We start from the raw sequence: 17,219 nt of genomic DNA, 5'->3' as shown, positions 1-17,219 counted from the left end.
TATACATAGGCGTGACATGCAGAAATTTTAGAACAGTACAAGGAACATATCAGGTATTGGATGTATGAAACAAACCATTTCAGATTTGTAGAGCACTTAAAACATCATCTTAGCATCTTGCAACAAGATATGAAAATCATCGAGATAGCTAACCACAACAAATGCATTATAGCAATGCAGGACAACTACCACATTCAGAATCTCTTCGCAGAGAACGAACACATGATAAATGACAAGACACATATCAACAAATGCTTTACTAAACTTAATACAAGAAATGATAGCATAAAACAGTATCCGTTTGTATACCTAACCATGTTAATACAAGCCCACACACTTACCCACCCAAACACTCACTCCACCCACCCACCCTCCCAGACACACACACACACACACACACACACACACACGCACACACACACACACACACACACACACACACACACACACACACACACACACACACACACACACAGATGGGGAGAGAGAGAGAGAGAGAGAGAGAGAGAGAGAGAGAGAGAGAGAGAGAGAGAGAGAGAGAAGGGGGGGGGGAGGGGAGAAGTAATCTGCAGCTAAGCGGCTGTGTGTCCATATATTACTATATCACTGACGTCACAAACAGACTTTCGATAGTTGGCTATAACATTCAATGGCTGGTAACAAATGCAGGCCGGCCGAAGTGGCCGAGCGGTTCTAGGCGCTACAGTCTGGAACCGCGCGACCGCTACGGTCGCAGGTTCGAATCCTGCCTCGGCATGGATGTGTGTGATGTCGTAGGTTAGTTAGGTTTAAGTAGTTCTAAGTTCTAGGGGACTGATGACCAAAGAAGTTAAGTCCCATAGTGCTCAGAGCCATTTGAACCATTTGAACAAATGCAGGAATAACAACAAGCAATTAAGTGTTCATTTCCTAGGGCAGGGCAAATTAAATTTCGTATGGCAGTAAGCAGAAGAAGAACAGCTGTAAAACGGGAAAAAGAACGCATGTAGAGCAGCATCTCCGAAATCTGTAGGTAACGTGACACAGACGGAATGTGGCCTTGTATAGACGAGTAATTCTCTACTCTAGTGCAGGAGGAGAAAGCAGTCCATGGATACAAATGTCCTTTATGTTTATTATTTGTAAACATTCAATCTTCTTGTCACAGCTGTTGTTCACTTGAACACTGGTGAGTGTGACACACATTCCCTCACAGAGTCTCCCTGCAAGTTGATCTCCTAGCACCGTTCCCGTCAGCGACAGCGCATGTCCTGTGACACTGATTCAAGAGACCTGGCGCCATCTCAAGTGTCTGGGCCCATGTGCACAAAAGATTCAAAGCCGAACTCTCAGCCGGTAAAGTCATGGTGACGGTCCTGAAGGAGGTATTCTGTTTGACGCCCTCCCTCACGGATGGCTGTGGCTGGCCGCGTGAGGCCCAGCGCCACATGGCTGAGGATCTCAGTTCAAGTCTCTGAACTTGCGAAGGTGGCTCGACTTCGACAAGTAGGCAGCACAGTGTAAGGCTGCCAACGCACTCAGGCAGCACTAGGGCATTCAAAGCTCGATGATGGTGTGGGCTGCTGCATCAAAGGCACGAGGAGCGGTCAATAAGTTATGCAACCCTTTTTTTCTCGTCCAATTTCAGTTGAAGAAAATGTCGAATTTGTTGTGGGACACCTTGGAATATTCCCACTTCAGTCCCTATAGTTTTATGAAGTTTCGACAGATGGCGGTGCTATACATAGCCTTCAAAATGGCGTCCGTAACGGAGGTGTGTTCCAACCAGAGCTGAGTTTCTTTAGGCGGAAAACCAGAGCATCGCAGATATACACAGGCGCTTGTAGAATGTCTACGGAGACGTGGGAGTGAAAAAAAGCAGGGTGAGTCGTCTGTCATCTTCGCAACGAGGTCGAGGAAACCTGTCTGATGTCCAGACGGACGGCCGCAGGTGGTTGTCACTGCTGCAGTGTTGGAACAGGCGGACACTCTCATTCGAGGTGATCAGCGGATCACAATCAAACACCTCCCTGCACAACTGCGCGTCTCTGATGGTAGTTCTGACACAATTGTCCACCAATTGGGGTACTCACAGGTGAGTGCCCGCTTGATTCCTCACCGTCTAACAGTAGACCATAAAGAGCAATGGTGCAATGAAGAACTTTTTGTGCGGAATTGCTTGTGCGTTATGAGGCTGTATGTGACAATTTTTTTCGAACATCGTTACAGGTGACGAAACATGGGTTCATCACTTAGAACCGGTAACAAAACGGCAACTCGTGGAGTGGTACCCCACTATCTCTGCTCCGAAGAAAAAATTCAAAGCCAGTATAGTCATGGCGACGGTCTTCTGGGACTCTGAGAGAGTTACTCTGTTTGATGTCCTCCCTCATGATGTGACGATCAACTCGGAAAGTGTCCCTGATACATTACCCTCAGGAAATTGAAGAAACGACTCCAGCGTGTTTGTCGTCACAAAAACGCAAACGAACTTCTCGTTCTCCATGACAATGCAACGCCTCCAAAAATTCTGCGCACCCGAGAGGAGCTTACGAAACTTCATTGGGCTGATTTTTCTCATCCACCCTAGACCCAGATCTCGCACTTTCCGAGTTCCACCTGTCTGGCCCAATGAAGGTTTGCGCTCGTAGCAGTACGTGGGTGACTGGGAGGATATCGATGCTGATCATGAGGAGGAAGAAGTTCTGTCGCATTCCTCCATCTCGCAGAAAGTTCTTGGATAGTGTCAGAATCCATGGCCTCAGTCATTGGCTTCGGCGTCGATCAGTAGAGTGGTACCATGCGGGTATTTAGGCCGTCCCAATACGGTAGCATAATGCCGTCACATTGAACACAGATTACGTTAAAAATTAGGGTTTTGTAGCCAACAGAGTGGGGAATAATATGATGTGTTGGCATCCTGAATAAAACGAACCTGCTTTCAGGAAAAAAAAAATTGCTACATTACTTACTGAACGCTCCTCACACATCGTCGTCTTGACGGTAGCATTCCACACAGGCGAGACATCATAACATAGTCCAGTTGTCCAAAGATGACTGGCTGGCTGTGTGGATATAAATACTGCTATCTGGAGCTGATCATGAGGAGGAAGAAGTTCTGTCGCATTCCTACATCTCGCAGAAGGTTCTCCGTGGCCCCAGTCATTGCCTCGCGGAAGTAGACTGAAGCACGGAAGCTGCCCACGCTGAAGGGCGCTGTATCAGGCATAAGTCATTGGCTGCAGTGATCAGTGCCTGAAACTGGGCGTTCTGGCTACAGGGTCTGTTAGTTCATTGCAGTAGAAACGTAAACTACTATTACATATCAGAAAAGCAGAAAATCCCAGAACAGTTTATAATTTCAGTGTGTAATGTCGAATATGTGAAAGGAAATAGTACGCATTAACACAAATGTGTCTATATCTCAGGCCACTGAAGATCCCTTTCATTAAAAAAGATGAAACACATGTGGCACAAGAGATTTCTTTAATTGAATTGTAATTAGACGGATACAAAGTAATAATTGTCAACGTGATATTCAAATGTCATTTCCGAATGAAATTTCTACTGTGTAATCTTTCCTTATATACAGAATACGGATGATGTTATTGCTACATATTTTGTACAGTTCCCGCTATAATGATAATCATTTGATTCCAATCTGTATGAGGGGTGTTCAGTAAATAATGGAGCACATTTTTTTCTGAAAGCAGGTTGCTTTTATTCAGGATTCCAGTGCACCATATTATTCCCCACTCTTTTGACTGCTAAACACTATTTTTCAACATAATCTCCGATCAGTGCGAGGCGTTACGCTGCCGTACTGCGAGGGTCTGTGTGCCCGTATAGTACCACTCTACTGGTCGATGTCGGGGTCAAGGTCTTGCTACATCAATAACCACCCCACCATCCACGTACTGTTGTCCGTGGAGTGCATCTTTCATTGGACCAAGCAGATCCGGGTTGTGGGGTATAAGAGGAAGAACAGGCCTCTCGGGTGCGAAGAGTTGTGTTAGGCCTTGTGTTGTAATGGAGAAGGAGGACTTCGTTTGAATTTTTGTGGCGACAAACACTCTGAAGTAGTTTCTTCAGTTTCCTGAGGGTAGCACAATACACTTCTGCGTTGATCGTTGCGCCATGAGAGAGGAAATCAAACAGAGTAACCCATTCAGAGTCCCAGAAGGCCTTCACCTTCACTTTACCGGCCGAGGGTACGATTTTGAACTTTTTCTTGGGTGGAGAGACGGATTAGCGCCACCCCATGGATTGCTGTTTTGTTTCCGATTCGAAGTGGTAGACTTACGGTTCATCGCTTGTGACGATGTTCGATAAAAAATTGTCACGATCAGCCCCGTAACTCACAAGCAATTCGGCAGAGACGGTCCTTCGTTGGTGTTTATGGTGTTCTGTTAGGCGACGAGGAATCCAGTGGACAAACACCTCTGAGTGCCCCAACTGGTGGATGAGTGTGTCGGCACTACCAACAGGGACGTCCAGTTGAGCAGTGAGGAGTTCGATTGTGATCCGTTGATCGCCTCGAATGAGAATTTGCGCACCTTACCACACTGCATGAGTGACAACTGTGAACTGCGTGCGGCTGGCGGGCACGAGGGACATCGAACGGGATTGTGCGACCTGTTGCGATGATGACAGACGATTCGCACAACGACTCACCGTGCTTTTGTTAATTGCTAGGTATCCGTAGACATTAAGCAAACGCCTATGAATATCTGCGATGCTCTGGTCTGCCGCAAAAAGAACTCACTGACGGGTCTCTGCTTGAAACGCACCTCCTCTACAGACGCCATTTTGAAGTCTACGTATAGCGCCGCCACCTACCGCAACTTCATGAAGCTATACAGACTAAAGAGGGAAAAATTTCTTAAATTGACCAAGGAGAAAAGTATTGCATAACTTATTGAACGCCGCTAGTAGTACACTTGATGCTATTTTAATGTTGGTTTTTTGCGTTCTACCTTTATTTACTGTGTTGTAAATTTGATGGCCAGCAGTGTCGATGTAGACGTAGAAGGTAATGCGGAGGTGTACGAAAGAGAGGCTGCATGTGGGGTGCGCAGGCGGCCATCATCAGCGGGGACAAGAGCGCCAACCTGCAGGAGGTGCTGCTGGTGGACGTAACGCCGCTGTCCCTGGGCATCGAGACGGCCGGCGGCATCATGACGGCCGTCGTCGAGCGCAACACGCGCATCCCCTGCTCGCTCACCAAAACCTTCTCCACCTACGCCGACAACCAGCCCGCCGTCACCGTGCAGGTGAGCGCAAACCGTTCACACTATGGACTCAGCTAGAGGCGCTGCGAAGCCGCGAACGCACGCAGCTAAAGCGTCGTCACAGCTTGTGGCACGGTGAGCTTCAGGTCTCTCAGGACGCCACAAATTTTACGCAGTGACGAGGTTTTTAACTGTCCTGTCAGCTCAAATCGTACTGGGGGTATCAATGTTATACTGCATTAGAGCTAAGATGTGAGTTAAATACTAGGCAAAGTAACACAAATGATCGATCGAAATGCATTTCGTGCAGGAATGAAATGTTTGCAACCAACATACTTACAGAAAAAAATCGCATTCGTAGATGAAAATATAGCCTACCATGAAAAACCAACCAAAAACTGGCTTGTAAACATCATCTGCGGACGCACCACTATTTTGGGATTATAGAACTTTATTTATTCGTTAATGTAGCCATTTCTAATACTTATAATTTTTTACTTGCGCAGCTATTATATCTCACATACAGTACAACAGGGTGTTCCGTGGAACACTGGTGTTCCGTGGGAAATGAATAAGTATTCCACGAAAAATTATTAACAACGTAGCGTTTCTTTCTCGACATTTTTTCTTATTTTTTATTTTGGTTTCTGTGTTATTGCTTATGATTTAAAATTGAAGTTATCACTGAATAAAACAAGTTTTTCTTATTTCTTAAAATTTCATATTTTGTTAGCCTTACAAATAAATAAGGATCTCCATGGAGGTACAAGAATTAAAGTATTCTGGCAGAGGAAAAGTTTGGGAACCCCTGCAATACACGGTTTGTACAGTTCTTGGTGTTTCAGACCATAATCTTTATGCGACTCCCATTTTTGGTTTCATATTTAGATTTATTCATTCACCCAAAAATCTTTCCAGACTCATTTATAACTATTTTGTGTGAATGTGGTCGCACACAAGCGCTTCCTCCTACGCACAATTTATCAGTAACATCAAGTCGCTCTTCATATACTTCCAGAAACTGCAAAACTGTACCTGCTGACCAATTTTTTGGCCTTTTTCTCAATAAGGAAACTAAAACATTCATAAATCGAACGACCTATCGCAGCATTTATTCCACAGTAACTGGGCGTTATTTTGCAATATAAGGAGCAGTCAAATGAAAACGAGATACATTGGAAAAAAGTAAGTAAACTATTTATTATTTCAAAAGTAATCACCATAACTGTTAAGACATCTATCCCACTGTGAGACAAACACGGTCAATGCCTTCATGGAAAAGTGTTTTGCGATTGCTTACGGAACCATGATTGTGCCCACGCGTGCACATCTTCGTCCGAAGCAAATCAACAGCCATTAATGTCTTTCCTCTGGGCACCAAAAATATGGAAATCACATAGGTAGAGATCTGGACTGTACGGAAAATGTGCAAGGGCTTCCCAGCGAAACTCCTGCAGTGCACTGGGAAAATGTGGGCCCACCCACATGTTGCCGAGACTGTGTACACTTTCTGCATATCAATTCTACACCTTGATCGTAAAGACTGCATGAAGCGTTCAAGAGTTTATTAAAGGTTGCGTAACATTAAAAAATTACTCTGTCGTCTAACTTCTGCAGTTTTAATAATGTTACTGATATTAAAGTGTCAGTACAAGCACACCAGTGTCGCGATTACGCTGGTATGCTTAAATCTGCACTGCAGTGAATCTGCAATGAATCTCCGTAAAAATCTGTGATTTGAAATATTTCTTAGTACCCATTGTTTGCCACTCTCCCAGAAGCTGCCATGTTTGGGATCATCATCTCAACCGATAAAGTCCAAGATTTGTTGCCAAATCCAACAGACCGGACCCCCTCCCAGCTACTTGGGCCCTGGGACATCCAATCTAGGATCCTCGAGCTCGCCCTCAGGCGAACGCTTGCCCGCCACTGCAGCCAGCCCATTTTGGAAGAAGGAAAGAAACCCAAGGTTTAACGTCCCGCCGACATCGATGTCATTAGAGATGGAGTACAAGCTCGGATTGTGAAAAGGGTGGGGAAGGAAATCGGCCGTGCCCCTTGACAGAAACCATCCCAGCATTTGCCTGGAGGGATTTAATTAAATCATGGAAAACCTAAATCTGGAGGGCCAGACGCGGGTTGGAATGGTCGTCCTCCCAAATGCGAGTCCAGTGCATTAACCACTGCGCCACCTCGCTCGGTGCTGGACCATTTCGACTAAACTCCCTCACTCGTGTCGATCCTTATGACATCAACAATTCTGTTCCAGATGACAGCTTGGCGGCATGCGCGGTAACTTAAAAGTATTATTAAACTGTTTCCACAGTAGATGCTGAAACCGTAAACAAAAATGGATAATTTGACGAATATCAGTGCATTAGTGACTACTTAAGACGCTTACAACATCTCGACCAGTGCTTCCCACGCAATCAATTGGTAATAATTGTCCAGGAGTCTCTTTATGCCCTTGGTAACAGTGGACGTTCAGTGACCTTCATTTGGAACTCAGAACATGTCGGGATCCCAGGCAATGAACTTGCAGACCACCTAGCCAAACAGCGTGCCGGTGAACCAACTCTGGAAATGGGCACGCCGGAAACTGATCTCTGATCGGTCTTCCACCCTAAAGTTTTTGTGATCTGGGCATGGCGCACCAAATAAACTACGTGTTATCAAGGAGACAACGAATATGTGGCAGTCACCCATGTATGCCACTCGCAGGAACTCGCTTGTCTTTTGCCAGTTCCGCATCGGCCATACTTGGCGAACACATCACCCCCTCCGTCGCAAGGACCCACCTCGGTGTCGCTGTGACTCCCACATGACAGTCGTCCAAATTTTGTTGGACTGCCCAATTTTAACCGCTCTGCGGCGGACTTTTAACCTTCCCGCCACACTGCCAACGGTGTTGGGAGACAATGCATCGATGGCAGATGTTGTTTTACGTTTTATTCGTGTGGCGGGTTTTTATAGTACAATCTAAGGGTGGGTGTCTGGCTTTCTCTCCCAAGCATCCAGCCTCCCTCCATTTTAACTCTTTCTCACACTTTCTATGCTGTTTGTTTGCCTTGGCATTCTTCTTGTCCCTATGTGTATTCATCTCGCCTTCTCTTTTAGGCTGGATATTTTAGTATGTTGCAGAGTGACTGGTTCATCCTTTTTTTATTCTTGTGACCAGCCAGCCTCAGCCATCTGCTATATTATTTTAATCTCTTCCACGACTTTTCCTTTAGTGTACGTTTTCCACTTTTGGTTGGCTTCTTTCGTTTTTCTTTTCGTGTGGTTTCCCGTTAGTTTTCTGCCCTATTCCTTTCCGCGACTTCTTTTGGGAATTGTTTTAACTTGAGCCTTGTTTGCATGAGGATAATGGGGCTCATGGCCCTGTGGTTTGGTCCCTTTACACCCCAAACCAACCAATCGACCAAGAGATGAATAGTTCGAACCTCATCAAGTCAGTCGTTCTTACAATGTTGACAGAAATGTTTTTAGAACGGTGCATACTATTCCGGCTAGTACATGTCACAATGCAGACCCGACTCTGCCACATTTCAGTCATCCCCATCTTTCTCAGCAGCGGACAGTGCTTCGGTGTTTTTATGCCTGCGTTGAATAAACAACTGTGCATGGTTTTTCAAGTGATGTCTTCCACAAATTTCACAACAAAATCCTAAAAATACATTTATTTCACTCTTAAATACTACTTACTTCCGATTAAACACTTGAAACAATTCTGTCACTTTCGCATGAGTGAACAATCACTCTCATTTGAACCAGGCAAATGCACTGACATGATCGACCTGAAAAACTGAAAGCCACGATAAAAAGCTGTTGGTCTGCAAGATGGCATTATAGGGACACAGCGACGTTTGGACGAATGCCGTACTCGTTATCCTCAAGTGATCTGCCTACATATTCCAGAAGATGGCTGATGACAACGTCCAAGCCTCGCAGTGTCCGAGCACTCGAAGCCCGAGGGTTGTTCATCAATAGTATACTCCAGGCGAGTCTACATTCACACCATTTAAAGCAACAATGGTTGGAATTCGAGTGCTATTGTTTCTTACAATTTAAAATAATTTTTTGTAGAGACTGCCCCCAGCCCGAGTTCTTTGATACCTTTTTAAAATTATTTAATACTGCAACACGTTTTGAGATATGATCTCGCGGTTCGGTAAAAAATGACAATACAAAAACATTCAACATGAATACACCAGGGTAGTAATGTAATAGTTTTCTGTATTGGGTACGTGTTTTGGTCTGCCTATGGAGCAAGAGAAGCATTTACTTTGCTGCTCGTAAACATTTAGGGGTATAAAGTGGTAGCCCACGAAACTCTTCTGTTCCTAACGTTTTGTCCAGAACTGTGCTGGACGTCTTCAGAGGTATTGCTCCTCCATTTACTCTTGCCGACTGACGCATCTGACGTCTGAGAACGACATTTATACTGTAGAAAAAGGAAACGTGATCGGAGTCACACGTGATAAACAGAAATTATCATTATCAAAGATAAAACTTCACTATCGATTCTGCAGAGCTATTGCCCATTTGTCGCTAATTTCAAAGTCTCTCCTTTCTTATTAAAATTTTCGTCGTTAGACATAAAACTTTTGTTTCAGAAAACCTCACTTCGTGACTTCCTGACTGAAGAGCATATTCTGCTACAGCCGATTTGTGTACTTTGCCTATGCTAGTCGGCAAAGACTTTGTGTTCCTTTAGCGAATTCTATATATGCCACATGCTGACAGAGGATGGCGTTTAACCTTTACAGATCGGAGTGCTTGACCAATTTTTTTTGTTGGTCTAAAAACCGGTCTAATGTCATATTTCTGTGAAATCTTTCCGATCCGATCCGTTACTTTTTTAATACAAAGGAGAGAAACACTCAGACTTCCGAGCGTCGGTCGGCAAGACCCAACAGAGGAGCAACGCCTCTGACGATGTGCAGCGCAGCTCTGGACGGAACATTCTGAACGGAACAGTTTCGAGGACAACGACCTTATACACCGAAAGATTTACCAGCAGCAATGTCATCCGATCGTGAAAGCTTTCGTTCTATCAACATTTACTCCGTTTGCTGGTCTGTTGCTAACATTAAAAAAAAAACGTAAATCATTACTGACACTCTTCATTTCTGACTAACAGCGTGAGTCAATATTCACGTTTTTTGTGCTGGAAACGGACCATCAAAAGTAGTAAATGATATCTCTAATGGCTTATGCTTCTGTTTCTCCGCAGGCAAACCACGACGTACAGGGTGTTACAAAAAGGTACGGCCAAACTTTCACGAAACATTCCTCACAGACAAAGAAATAAAATATGTTATGTGGACATGTGTCCGGAAACGCTTACTTTCCATGTTAGAGCTCATTTTATTTCTTCTCTTCAAATCACATTAATCATGGAATGGAAACACACAGCAACAGAACGTACCAGCGTGACTTCAAACACTTTGTTACAGGAAACATGCATCCACCCTCCGTCGCATGGAATCCCTGATGCGCTGATGCAGCCCTGGAGAATGGCGTATTGTATCACAGCCGTCCACAATACGAGCACGAAGAGTCTCTACATTTGGTACCGGGGTTGCGCAGACAAGAGCTTTCAAATGCCCCCATAAACGAAAGTCAAGAGGTTTGAGGTTAGGAGAGCGTGGAGGCCATGGAATTGGTCCGCCTCTACCAATCCATTGGTCACCGAATCTGTTGTTGAGAGGCGTACGAACACCTCGACTGAAATGTGCAGGAGCTCCATCGTGCATGAACCACATGTTGTGTCGTACTTGTAAAAGCACATGTTCTAGTAGCACAGGTAGAGTATCCCGTATGAAATTATGATAACGTGCTCCATTGAGCGTAGGTGGACGAAACTAAATTGAGCTCTAACATGGAAATTAAGCATTTCCGGACACATGTCCACATGACATCTTTTCTTTATTTGTGTGTGAGGAGTGTTTCCTGAAAGTTTGCCCGTACCTTTTTGTAACACCCTGTATAGACGATGGCCGTAAGGCATACGGATCTCGCCCCTTTTGGCCTTGATCGTTGTGTCCCGTTTAGTATCGATCAGAACGATTGTTTGGATGATGTTTTTCGTTCGGCAGATATTCGAAGGCGAGCGCGCGCTCACCAAGGACAACAACCTGCTGGGCACTTTCGACCTAGTGGGCATCCCGCCCGCGCCCCGCGGTGTGCCGCGCATCGACGTCAACTTCGACATCGACGCCAATGGCATCCTCAATGTGTCGGCCCGAGACGCTAGCACTGGACGCTCGCAGGTACCTCCTCGTTGCCTGTCCAACACCACTCACAGTATGAAATCTCTTCGTAGAATACACTGATCAGCCAGAACATTGTGACCACCGATATAAACCCGTCCAGGCGAGGAATGACTGCTACGCATGGTGCTTGCAGTATTAGGGAGCGAGCTGTCCATGTATAGAATGGGGAAGGCGCGCGACCTGAGTTTGACCGAGGGCAGATTGTCACGGCGTGGAGGCTCGGACCGAGCATTTCGGAAACTGCACGACTTGTCAGGTTCAAAATGGTTCTACATCTACACTGATACTCCGCAAGCCACCCAACGGTGTGTGGCGGAGGGCACTTTACGTGCCACTGTCATGACCTCCCTTTCCTGTTCCAGTCGCGTATGGTTCGCGGGAAGAACGACTGTCTGAAAGCCTCCGTGCGCGCTCTAATCTCTCTAATTTTACATTCGTGATCTCCTCGGGAAGTATAAGTAGGGGGAAGCAATATATTCGATACCTCATCCAGAAACGCACCCTCTCGAAACCTGGCGAGCAAGCTACACCGCGATGCAGAGCGCCTCTCTTGCAGAGTCTGCCACTTGAGTTTATTAAACATCTCCGTAACGCTATCACGGTTACCAAATAACCCAGTGACGAAACGCACCGCTCTTCTTTGGATCTTCTCTATCTCCTCCGTCAACCCGACCTGGTACGGATCCCACACTGATGAGCAATACTCAAGTATAGGTCGAACGAGTGTTTTGTAAGCCACCTCCTTTGTTGATGGACTACATTTTCTAAGCACTCTCCCAATGAATCTCAACCTGGTACCCGCCTTACCAACAATTAGTTTTATATGATCATTCCACTTCAAATCGTTCCGTACGCATACTCCCAGATATTTTACAGAAGTAACTGCTACCAGTGTTTGTTCCGCTATCATATAATCATACAATAAAGGATCCTTCTTTCTATGTATTCGCAATACATTACATTTGTCTATGTTAAGGGTCAGTTGCCACTCCCTGCACCAAGTGCCTATCCGCTGCAGATCTTCCTGGCTCTGACCACTATGGGACTTAACTTCTGAGGTCATCAGTCCCCTAGAACTTAGAACTACCGTAGTGGTCGCGCGGTTCCAGACTGTAGCCCCTAGAACCGCTTGGCCACCCCAGCCGGCACTTATCAGGTGTTCGAGGAGTGCTGTGGCGAGTGTCTTCAACGCGAGGCGAAACCAAGGTGAAAGCGTGTGCAGACGTCGTGGACTTGGCTGGCCACCCCTCATTACAGATGTCAGGCATCGTAGGCTGGCTGAACTGGTAAAACAGGACAGGCAGTGAACTGTGGCTGGACTAACATCAGTCATTAACACTGGACAGAGTACTGAGCACACAGAGCACTGAACACTCCTGACTATGGGCCTCCGCAGCCGGCGACCCATGCATGTGCCGACGTTAACACCACGACATCGGCAACTATGACTGAAATCGTCACGTTGACCCAGTGGCAGAGCGTTGCATGGTCTGATGAATCCCGACACCTCCTTCACCACGCCAGTGGAAGAACGCGGATCTATAGTCTTCCAGCAGAACAGCTTCTTGACACGTATACTGCGGGACAGAGACAAGCTGCTGGCGGCTCCATTATGCTCTGGGGAAATTCACGTGAACATCCGTGGGGCTAGTGGAGCTTGGGCAAGGCACCATGACGGCCGTGGAGTATCGTACACTGATTGCAGACGACGTACACCCCCTTATGACGATCGTGTTTCCCGACAGCAGTGACATTTTCAACAAGACAATGCGCCATGTCACAAGGCCAGGTGTGTGATGGAGTGGTTGGAGGACCACAGTGGTGAGTTCCAATTGATGTGTTGGCCCCCCTGAACCCAATCGAACACATCTGGGATGTGATTGAACGTGGTGCCAGAGCTTATCGCCGCCTCCCCGGAATTTACGGGAATTAGGTGACTTTAGTGTGTACATGTGGTGCCAACTCCCTCCAGTGAACTACCAAGGCCTCATTGCTTCCATGAAATGATGCGTCGCTGCCGTTATTCTTGCCAAAGGTGGACATACCAGCTATTTGGAAGGGGATCATAATGTTCTGTCTGATCAGTGTAACTTGACTTGCCAACGAAGCTTCCTAACAGCGATATTTAATGGTGCTATTTAAATAACAATTCTTTCCATTATAGACCCTACTAAATTTTTAATACCCTAGGATTCACCAAAATAAAAGCGAGTTTCTGCCATTCATGACATTTTCTGGTAATTGGCCAAAACTATTCACTTTTTATTGCAATCAAGAAACCTAGCGTAGCTGTTAGGCCCAGAGGTCTACGCAGTGATCACCCATCACTGCGTCATAATGTGCCATAAGGCTTCATTCTGATGCAGTATGGAAGACATGTGGTTAGCACATCAGACTCCCAGCCGTTGTCGGTTTTCGAATGTTGAAATGTTGCATCTAGAGGCTCAGTGGATCACATTATAAACCTCTCACCAAGGGAAAATCTCTGGTAGAACCTGAAATTAAACCTGGGTCCACTGCACGGCACATATATGCTGACCATTCACCTACAGATGTGGACGTGTTCACTGAGCTGACAAAAGTCGTGAGACGGTAATATGCACATATACAGATAGTGGTACATCTACATCGACATGGATACTCAGCAAATCACATTTAAATGCCTGGCAGAGGGTTCATCGAACCATCTTCACAATTCTCTATTATTTCAATCTCGCATAGTGCGTGGAAAGAACGAACACCTGGATCTTTCCGTAAGAGCTCTGATTTCCGCTACTTTATGGTGGTGGTCGTTTCTCCCTTTGTAGGTCGGTGTCAACAAAATATTTTCGCATTCGGAGGAGAGAGATGGTGATTGGAATTCCGTGAGAATATTCCATAGCAACGAAAGACGCCTTTCTTTTAATGACGTCCAGCCCAAATCCTGTATCATTTCAGTGACACTCTCTCCCATATTTCGCGAAAATACAAAACGTGCTGATCGTCTTTGAACTTTTTCGATGTACTCCGTCAGTCCTATCTGGTAAGGATGCCACATCGCGCAGCAGTATTCTAAAATAGGACGGACAAGCGTAGTGTAAGCAGTCTCCTTAGTAGGTCTGTTATATTTTCTAAGTGTCCCGTCTTTGGTTAGGCTTCCCCACAACATTTTCTATGTGTTCCTTCCAATTTAAGTTGTTCGTAATTGCAATTCCTAGGTATTTAGTTGAATTTACGGCCTTTAGATTTGATTGATTTATCGTGTAACCGAAGTTTAACGAATCCCTTTTAGCACTCATGTGGATGACCTCACACTTTTCGTTATTTGGGGTCAACTGCCAATTTTCACACCATTCAGATATCTTTTCTAAATCGCTTTGCAGTTTGTTTTGATCTCCTGATGACTTTATTAGTCGATAAACGACAGCGTCATCTGCAAACAACCTAAGACGGCTGCTCAAATTGTCTCCCTAATCGTTTATATAGATAAGGAACAGCAAAGGGCCTTTAACACTACCTTGGGGAACGCCAGAAATCACTTCTGTTTTACTCCGTCAATTACTATGAACTGTGACCTCTTTCACAAGAAATCACAACTGCAGTCACATAACTGAGACGATATTCCATAAGCACGCAATTTCACTACAAGCCGCTTGTGTGGTACAGTGTCAAAAGCCTTCCAGAAATCCAGAAATACGGTGTCGATCTGAAATCCCTTGTCAACAGCACTCAACACTTCATGCGAATAAAAAGCTAGTTGTGTTTCACAAGAACGATGTTTCCTAAACCCATGTTGACTGTGTGTCAATAGACCGTTTCCTTCGAGGTATTTCATACTGTTTGAACACAATATATGTTCCAGACTCCTGCTGCACATCGACGTTAATGATATGGGCCTGTAATTTAGTGGATTGCTGATACTTCCTTTCTTGAATGCTGGTGTGACCTGTGCAGCTTTCTAGACTTTGGGTACTGATCTTTCGTTGAGCGAACGGTTGTATATGATTGTTAAGTACGGAGCTAATGCATCAGCGTACTCTGGAACCAGCATACTCTGAAAGGAACCTAATTGGTATACAGTCTGGGCCAGAAGACTTGCTTTTATTAAGTGATTTAAGTTGCTTCACTACTCCGAGTATATTTACTTCTACGTTACTCATGTAGGCAGCTGTTCTTGATTCGAATTCTGGAATATTTACTTTGTCTTCTTTTGTGAAGGCATTTCGGAAGGCTGTGTTTAGTAACTCTGCTTTGGCTGCACTGGCTTCGATAGTATCTCCATTGCAGAATGTTGAGAAAGCATTAATTGTTTCTTGCCGCTAACATAGTTCACATACGACCAGAATCTCTTAGGATTTTCTGACAGGTTTCGAAACTGTTTCGTTGGTGGAAACAGTTATAAGCATCTCGCACTGAAGTCAGCGCTAAATTTTGAGCTTCTGTAAAAGATAGCCAGTCTCGGGGATTTTGCGTCTGTTTAAATTAGGCATGTTTGTTTCGTTGTCTCTGAATCAGTGTTCTGACCCGTTTTGTGTACCAAGGAGGATCAGCTCTGTTGTTCAGTTTATTTGGTATAAATCTCTCAATTGCTGCCGATACTATTTCTTTGAATTCAAGCCACATCTGGTCTACATTTATATTATTAATTTGGAAGGAGTGGAGGTGGTCTCTCAGGAAGGCGTCAAGTGAATTTTTATCTGCTTTTTTGAATAGGTATATTTTTCGTTTATTTCCGGAGGATTTGTGGGTTACAATATTCAGTCTCGCTGCGACAACTTTGTGTTCACTAATGCCTGTATCCGTTGTGATACTCGTTATTGACTCAGGATTATTTGTTACTAAGAGGTCAAGTGTGTTTTCACAACCGTGTACTATTTGCGTGGGCACATGAACTAACTTCTCGAAATAATTTTCAGAGAATGCGTTTAGCACAATTTCGGATGATGTTTTATGCATACCTCCGGAATTAAACATGTATTTTCGTCAACATATCGAGGGTAAATTAAAGTCACCGCCAATTATAATCGTATGGGTGAGATACTTGTTTGAAATCAAACTTAAGTTTTCTTTGAACCTTTCAACAACTGTATCATCTGAATTAGGAGGTCGATAAAAGGATCCAATTATTATTTTATTCCGGTTGCCAATCACGTAAACAAGATATAAAGGGCAATGCATTGGTGGAGCTGTCGTTTGTTCAAAATGGTTCAAATGGCTCTAAGCACTATGGGACTTAACATCTGAGGTCATCAGTCCCCTAGACGTAGAACTACTTAAACCTAACTAACCTTAGGACATCACACACATCCATGCCCGAGGCAGGATTCGAACCTGCGACCGTAGCAGCAGCGCGGTTGCGGACTGAAGCGCCTAGAACCGCTCGGCCACAGGGGCCGGCAGCTTCCTTTTTTACTCACGTGATTTGTGTGAAGGGTTTCCGTTGTGATCATGACCGGACGACGGGAATTAAGAGACTGAACGCAGAATGGCAGTTGCAGCTAGACATTCCTTTACGGAAATTGTTAGGAATCAATAATCCGAGATCCACTGCCTCATGTGTGTCCCGAGAATAACACATTTCACGCATTACCTCTCACCATGGCCAACACAGTGGCCAACGGCCTTCGCTTAATAACCGAGAGCAGCAGCTGTGTTAACAGTCAAGCAACACTGCGTGAAATAACCGCTAAAGTCAATGTGAGACGTGAAACGAACAGAACCGTTAGGACAGTCCGGCGAAATTTGGTGTTAT

At 45.1% G+C, this 17,219-nt stretch overlaps 1 protein-coding gene across 1 annotated transcript in view; it reads left to right on the top strand.

The window, feature by feature from the left end:
* Window positions 1-17,219, top strand: part of LOC124783917 (heat shock protein 70 B2-like) — a 144,166-nt gene that overhangs the window by 112,794 nt on the left and 14,153 nt on the right. Inside the window, exons 5-6 of the mRNA XM_047254059.1 lie at window positions 5,058-5,252; window positions 11,312-11,485. Coding sequence (XP_047110015.1) covers window positions 5,058-5,252; window positions 11,312-11,485 — 369 coding nt within the window. The remainder of the gene's footprint in view (window positions 1-5,057; window positions 5,253-11,311; window positions 11,486-17,219) is intronic.

Source organism: Schistocerca piceifrons, chromosome 1 (assembly GCF_021461385.2).
Source record: "Schistocerca piceifrons isolate TAMUIC-IGC-003096 chromosome 1, iqSchPice1.1, whole genome shotgun sequence".
In the NCBI taxonomy this organism is placed as follows: domain Eukaryota; kingdom Metazoa; phylum Arthropoda; class Insecta; order Orthoptera; family Acrididae; genus Schistocerca; species Schistocerca piceifrons.
Note: the sequence above shows the minus strand (reverse complement) of the source record. Positions and strands in the feature narration are given on the sequence as shown.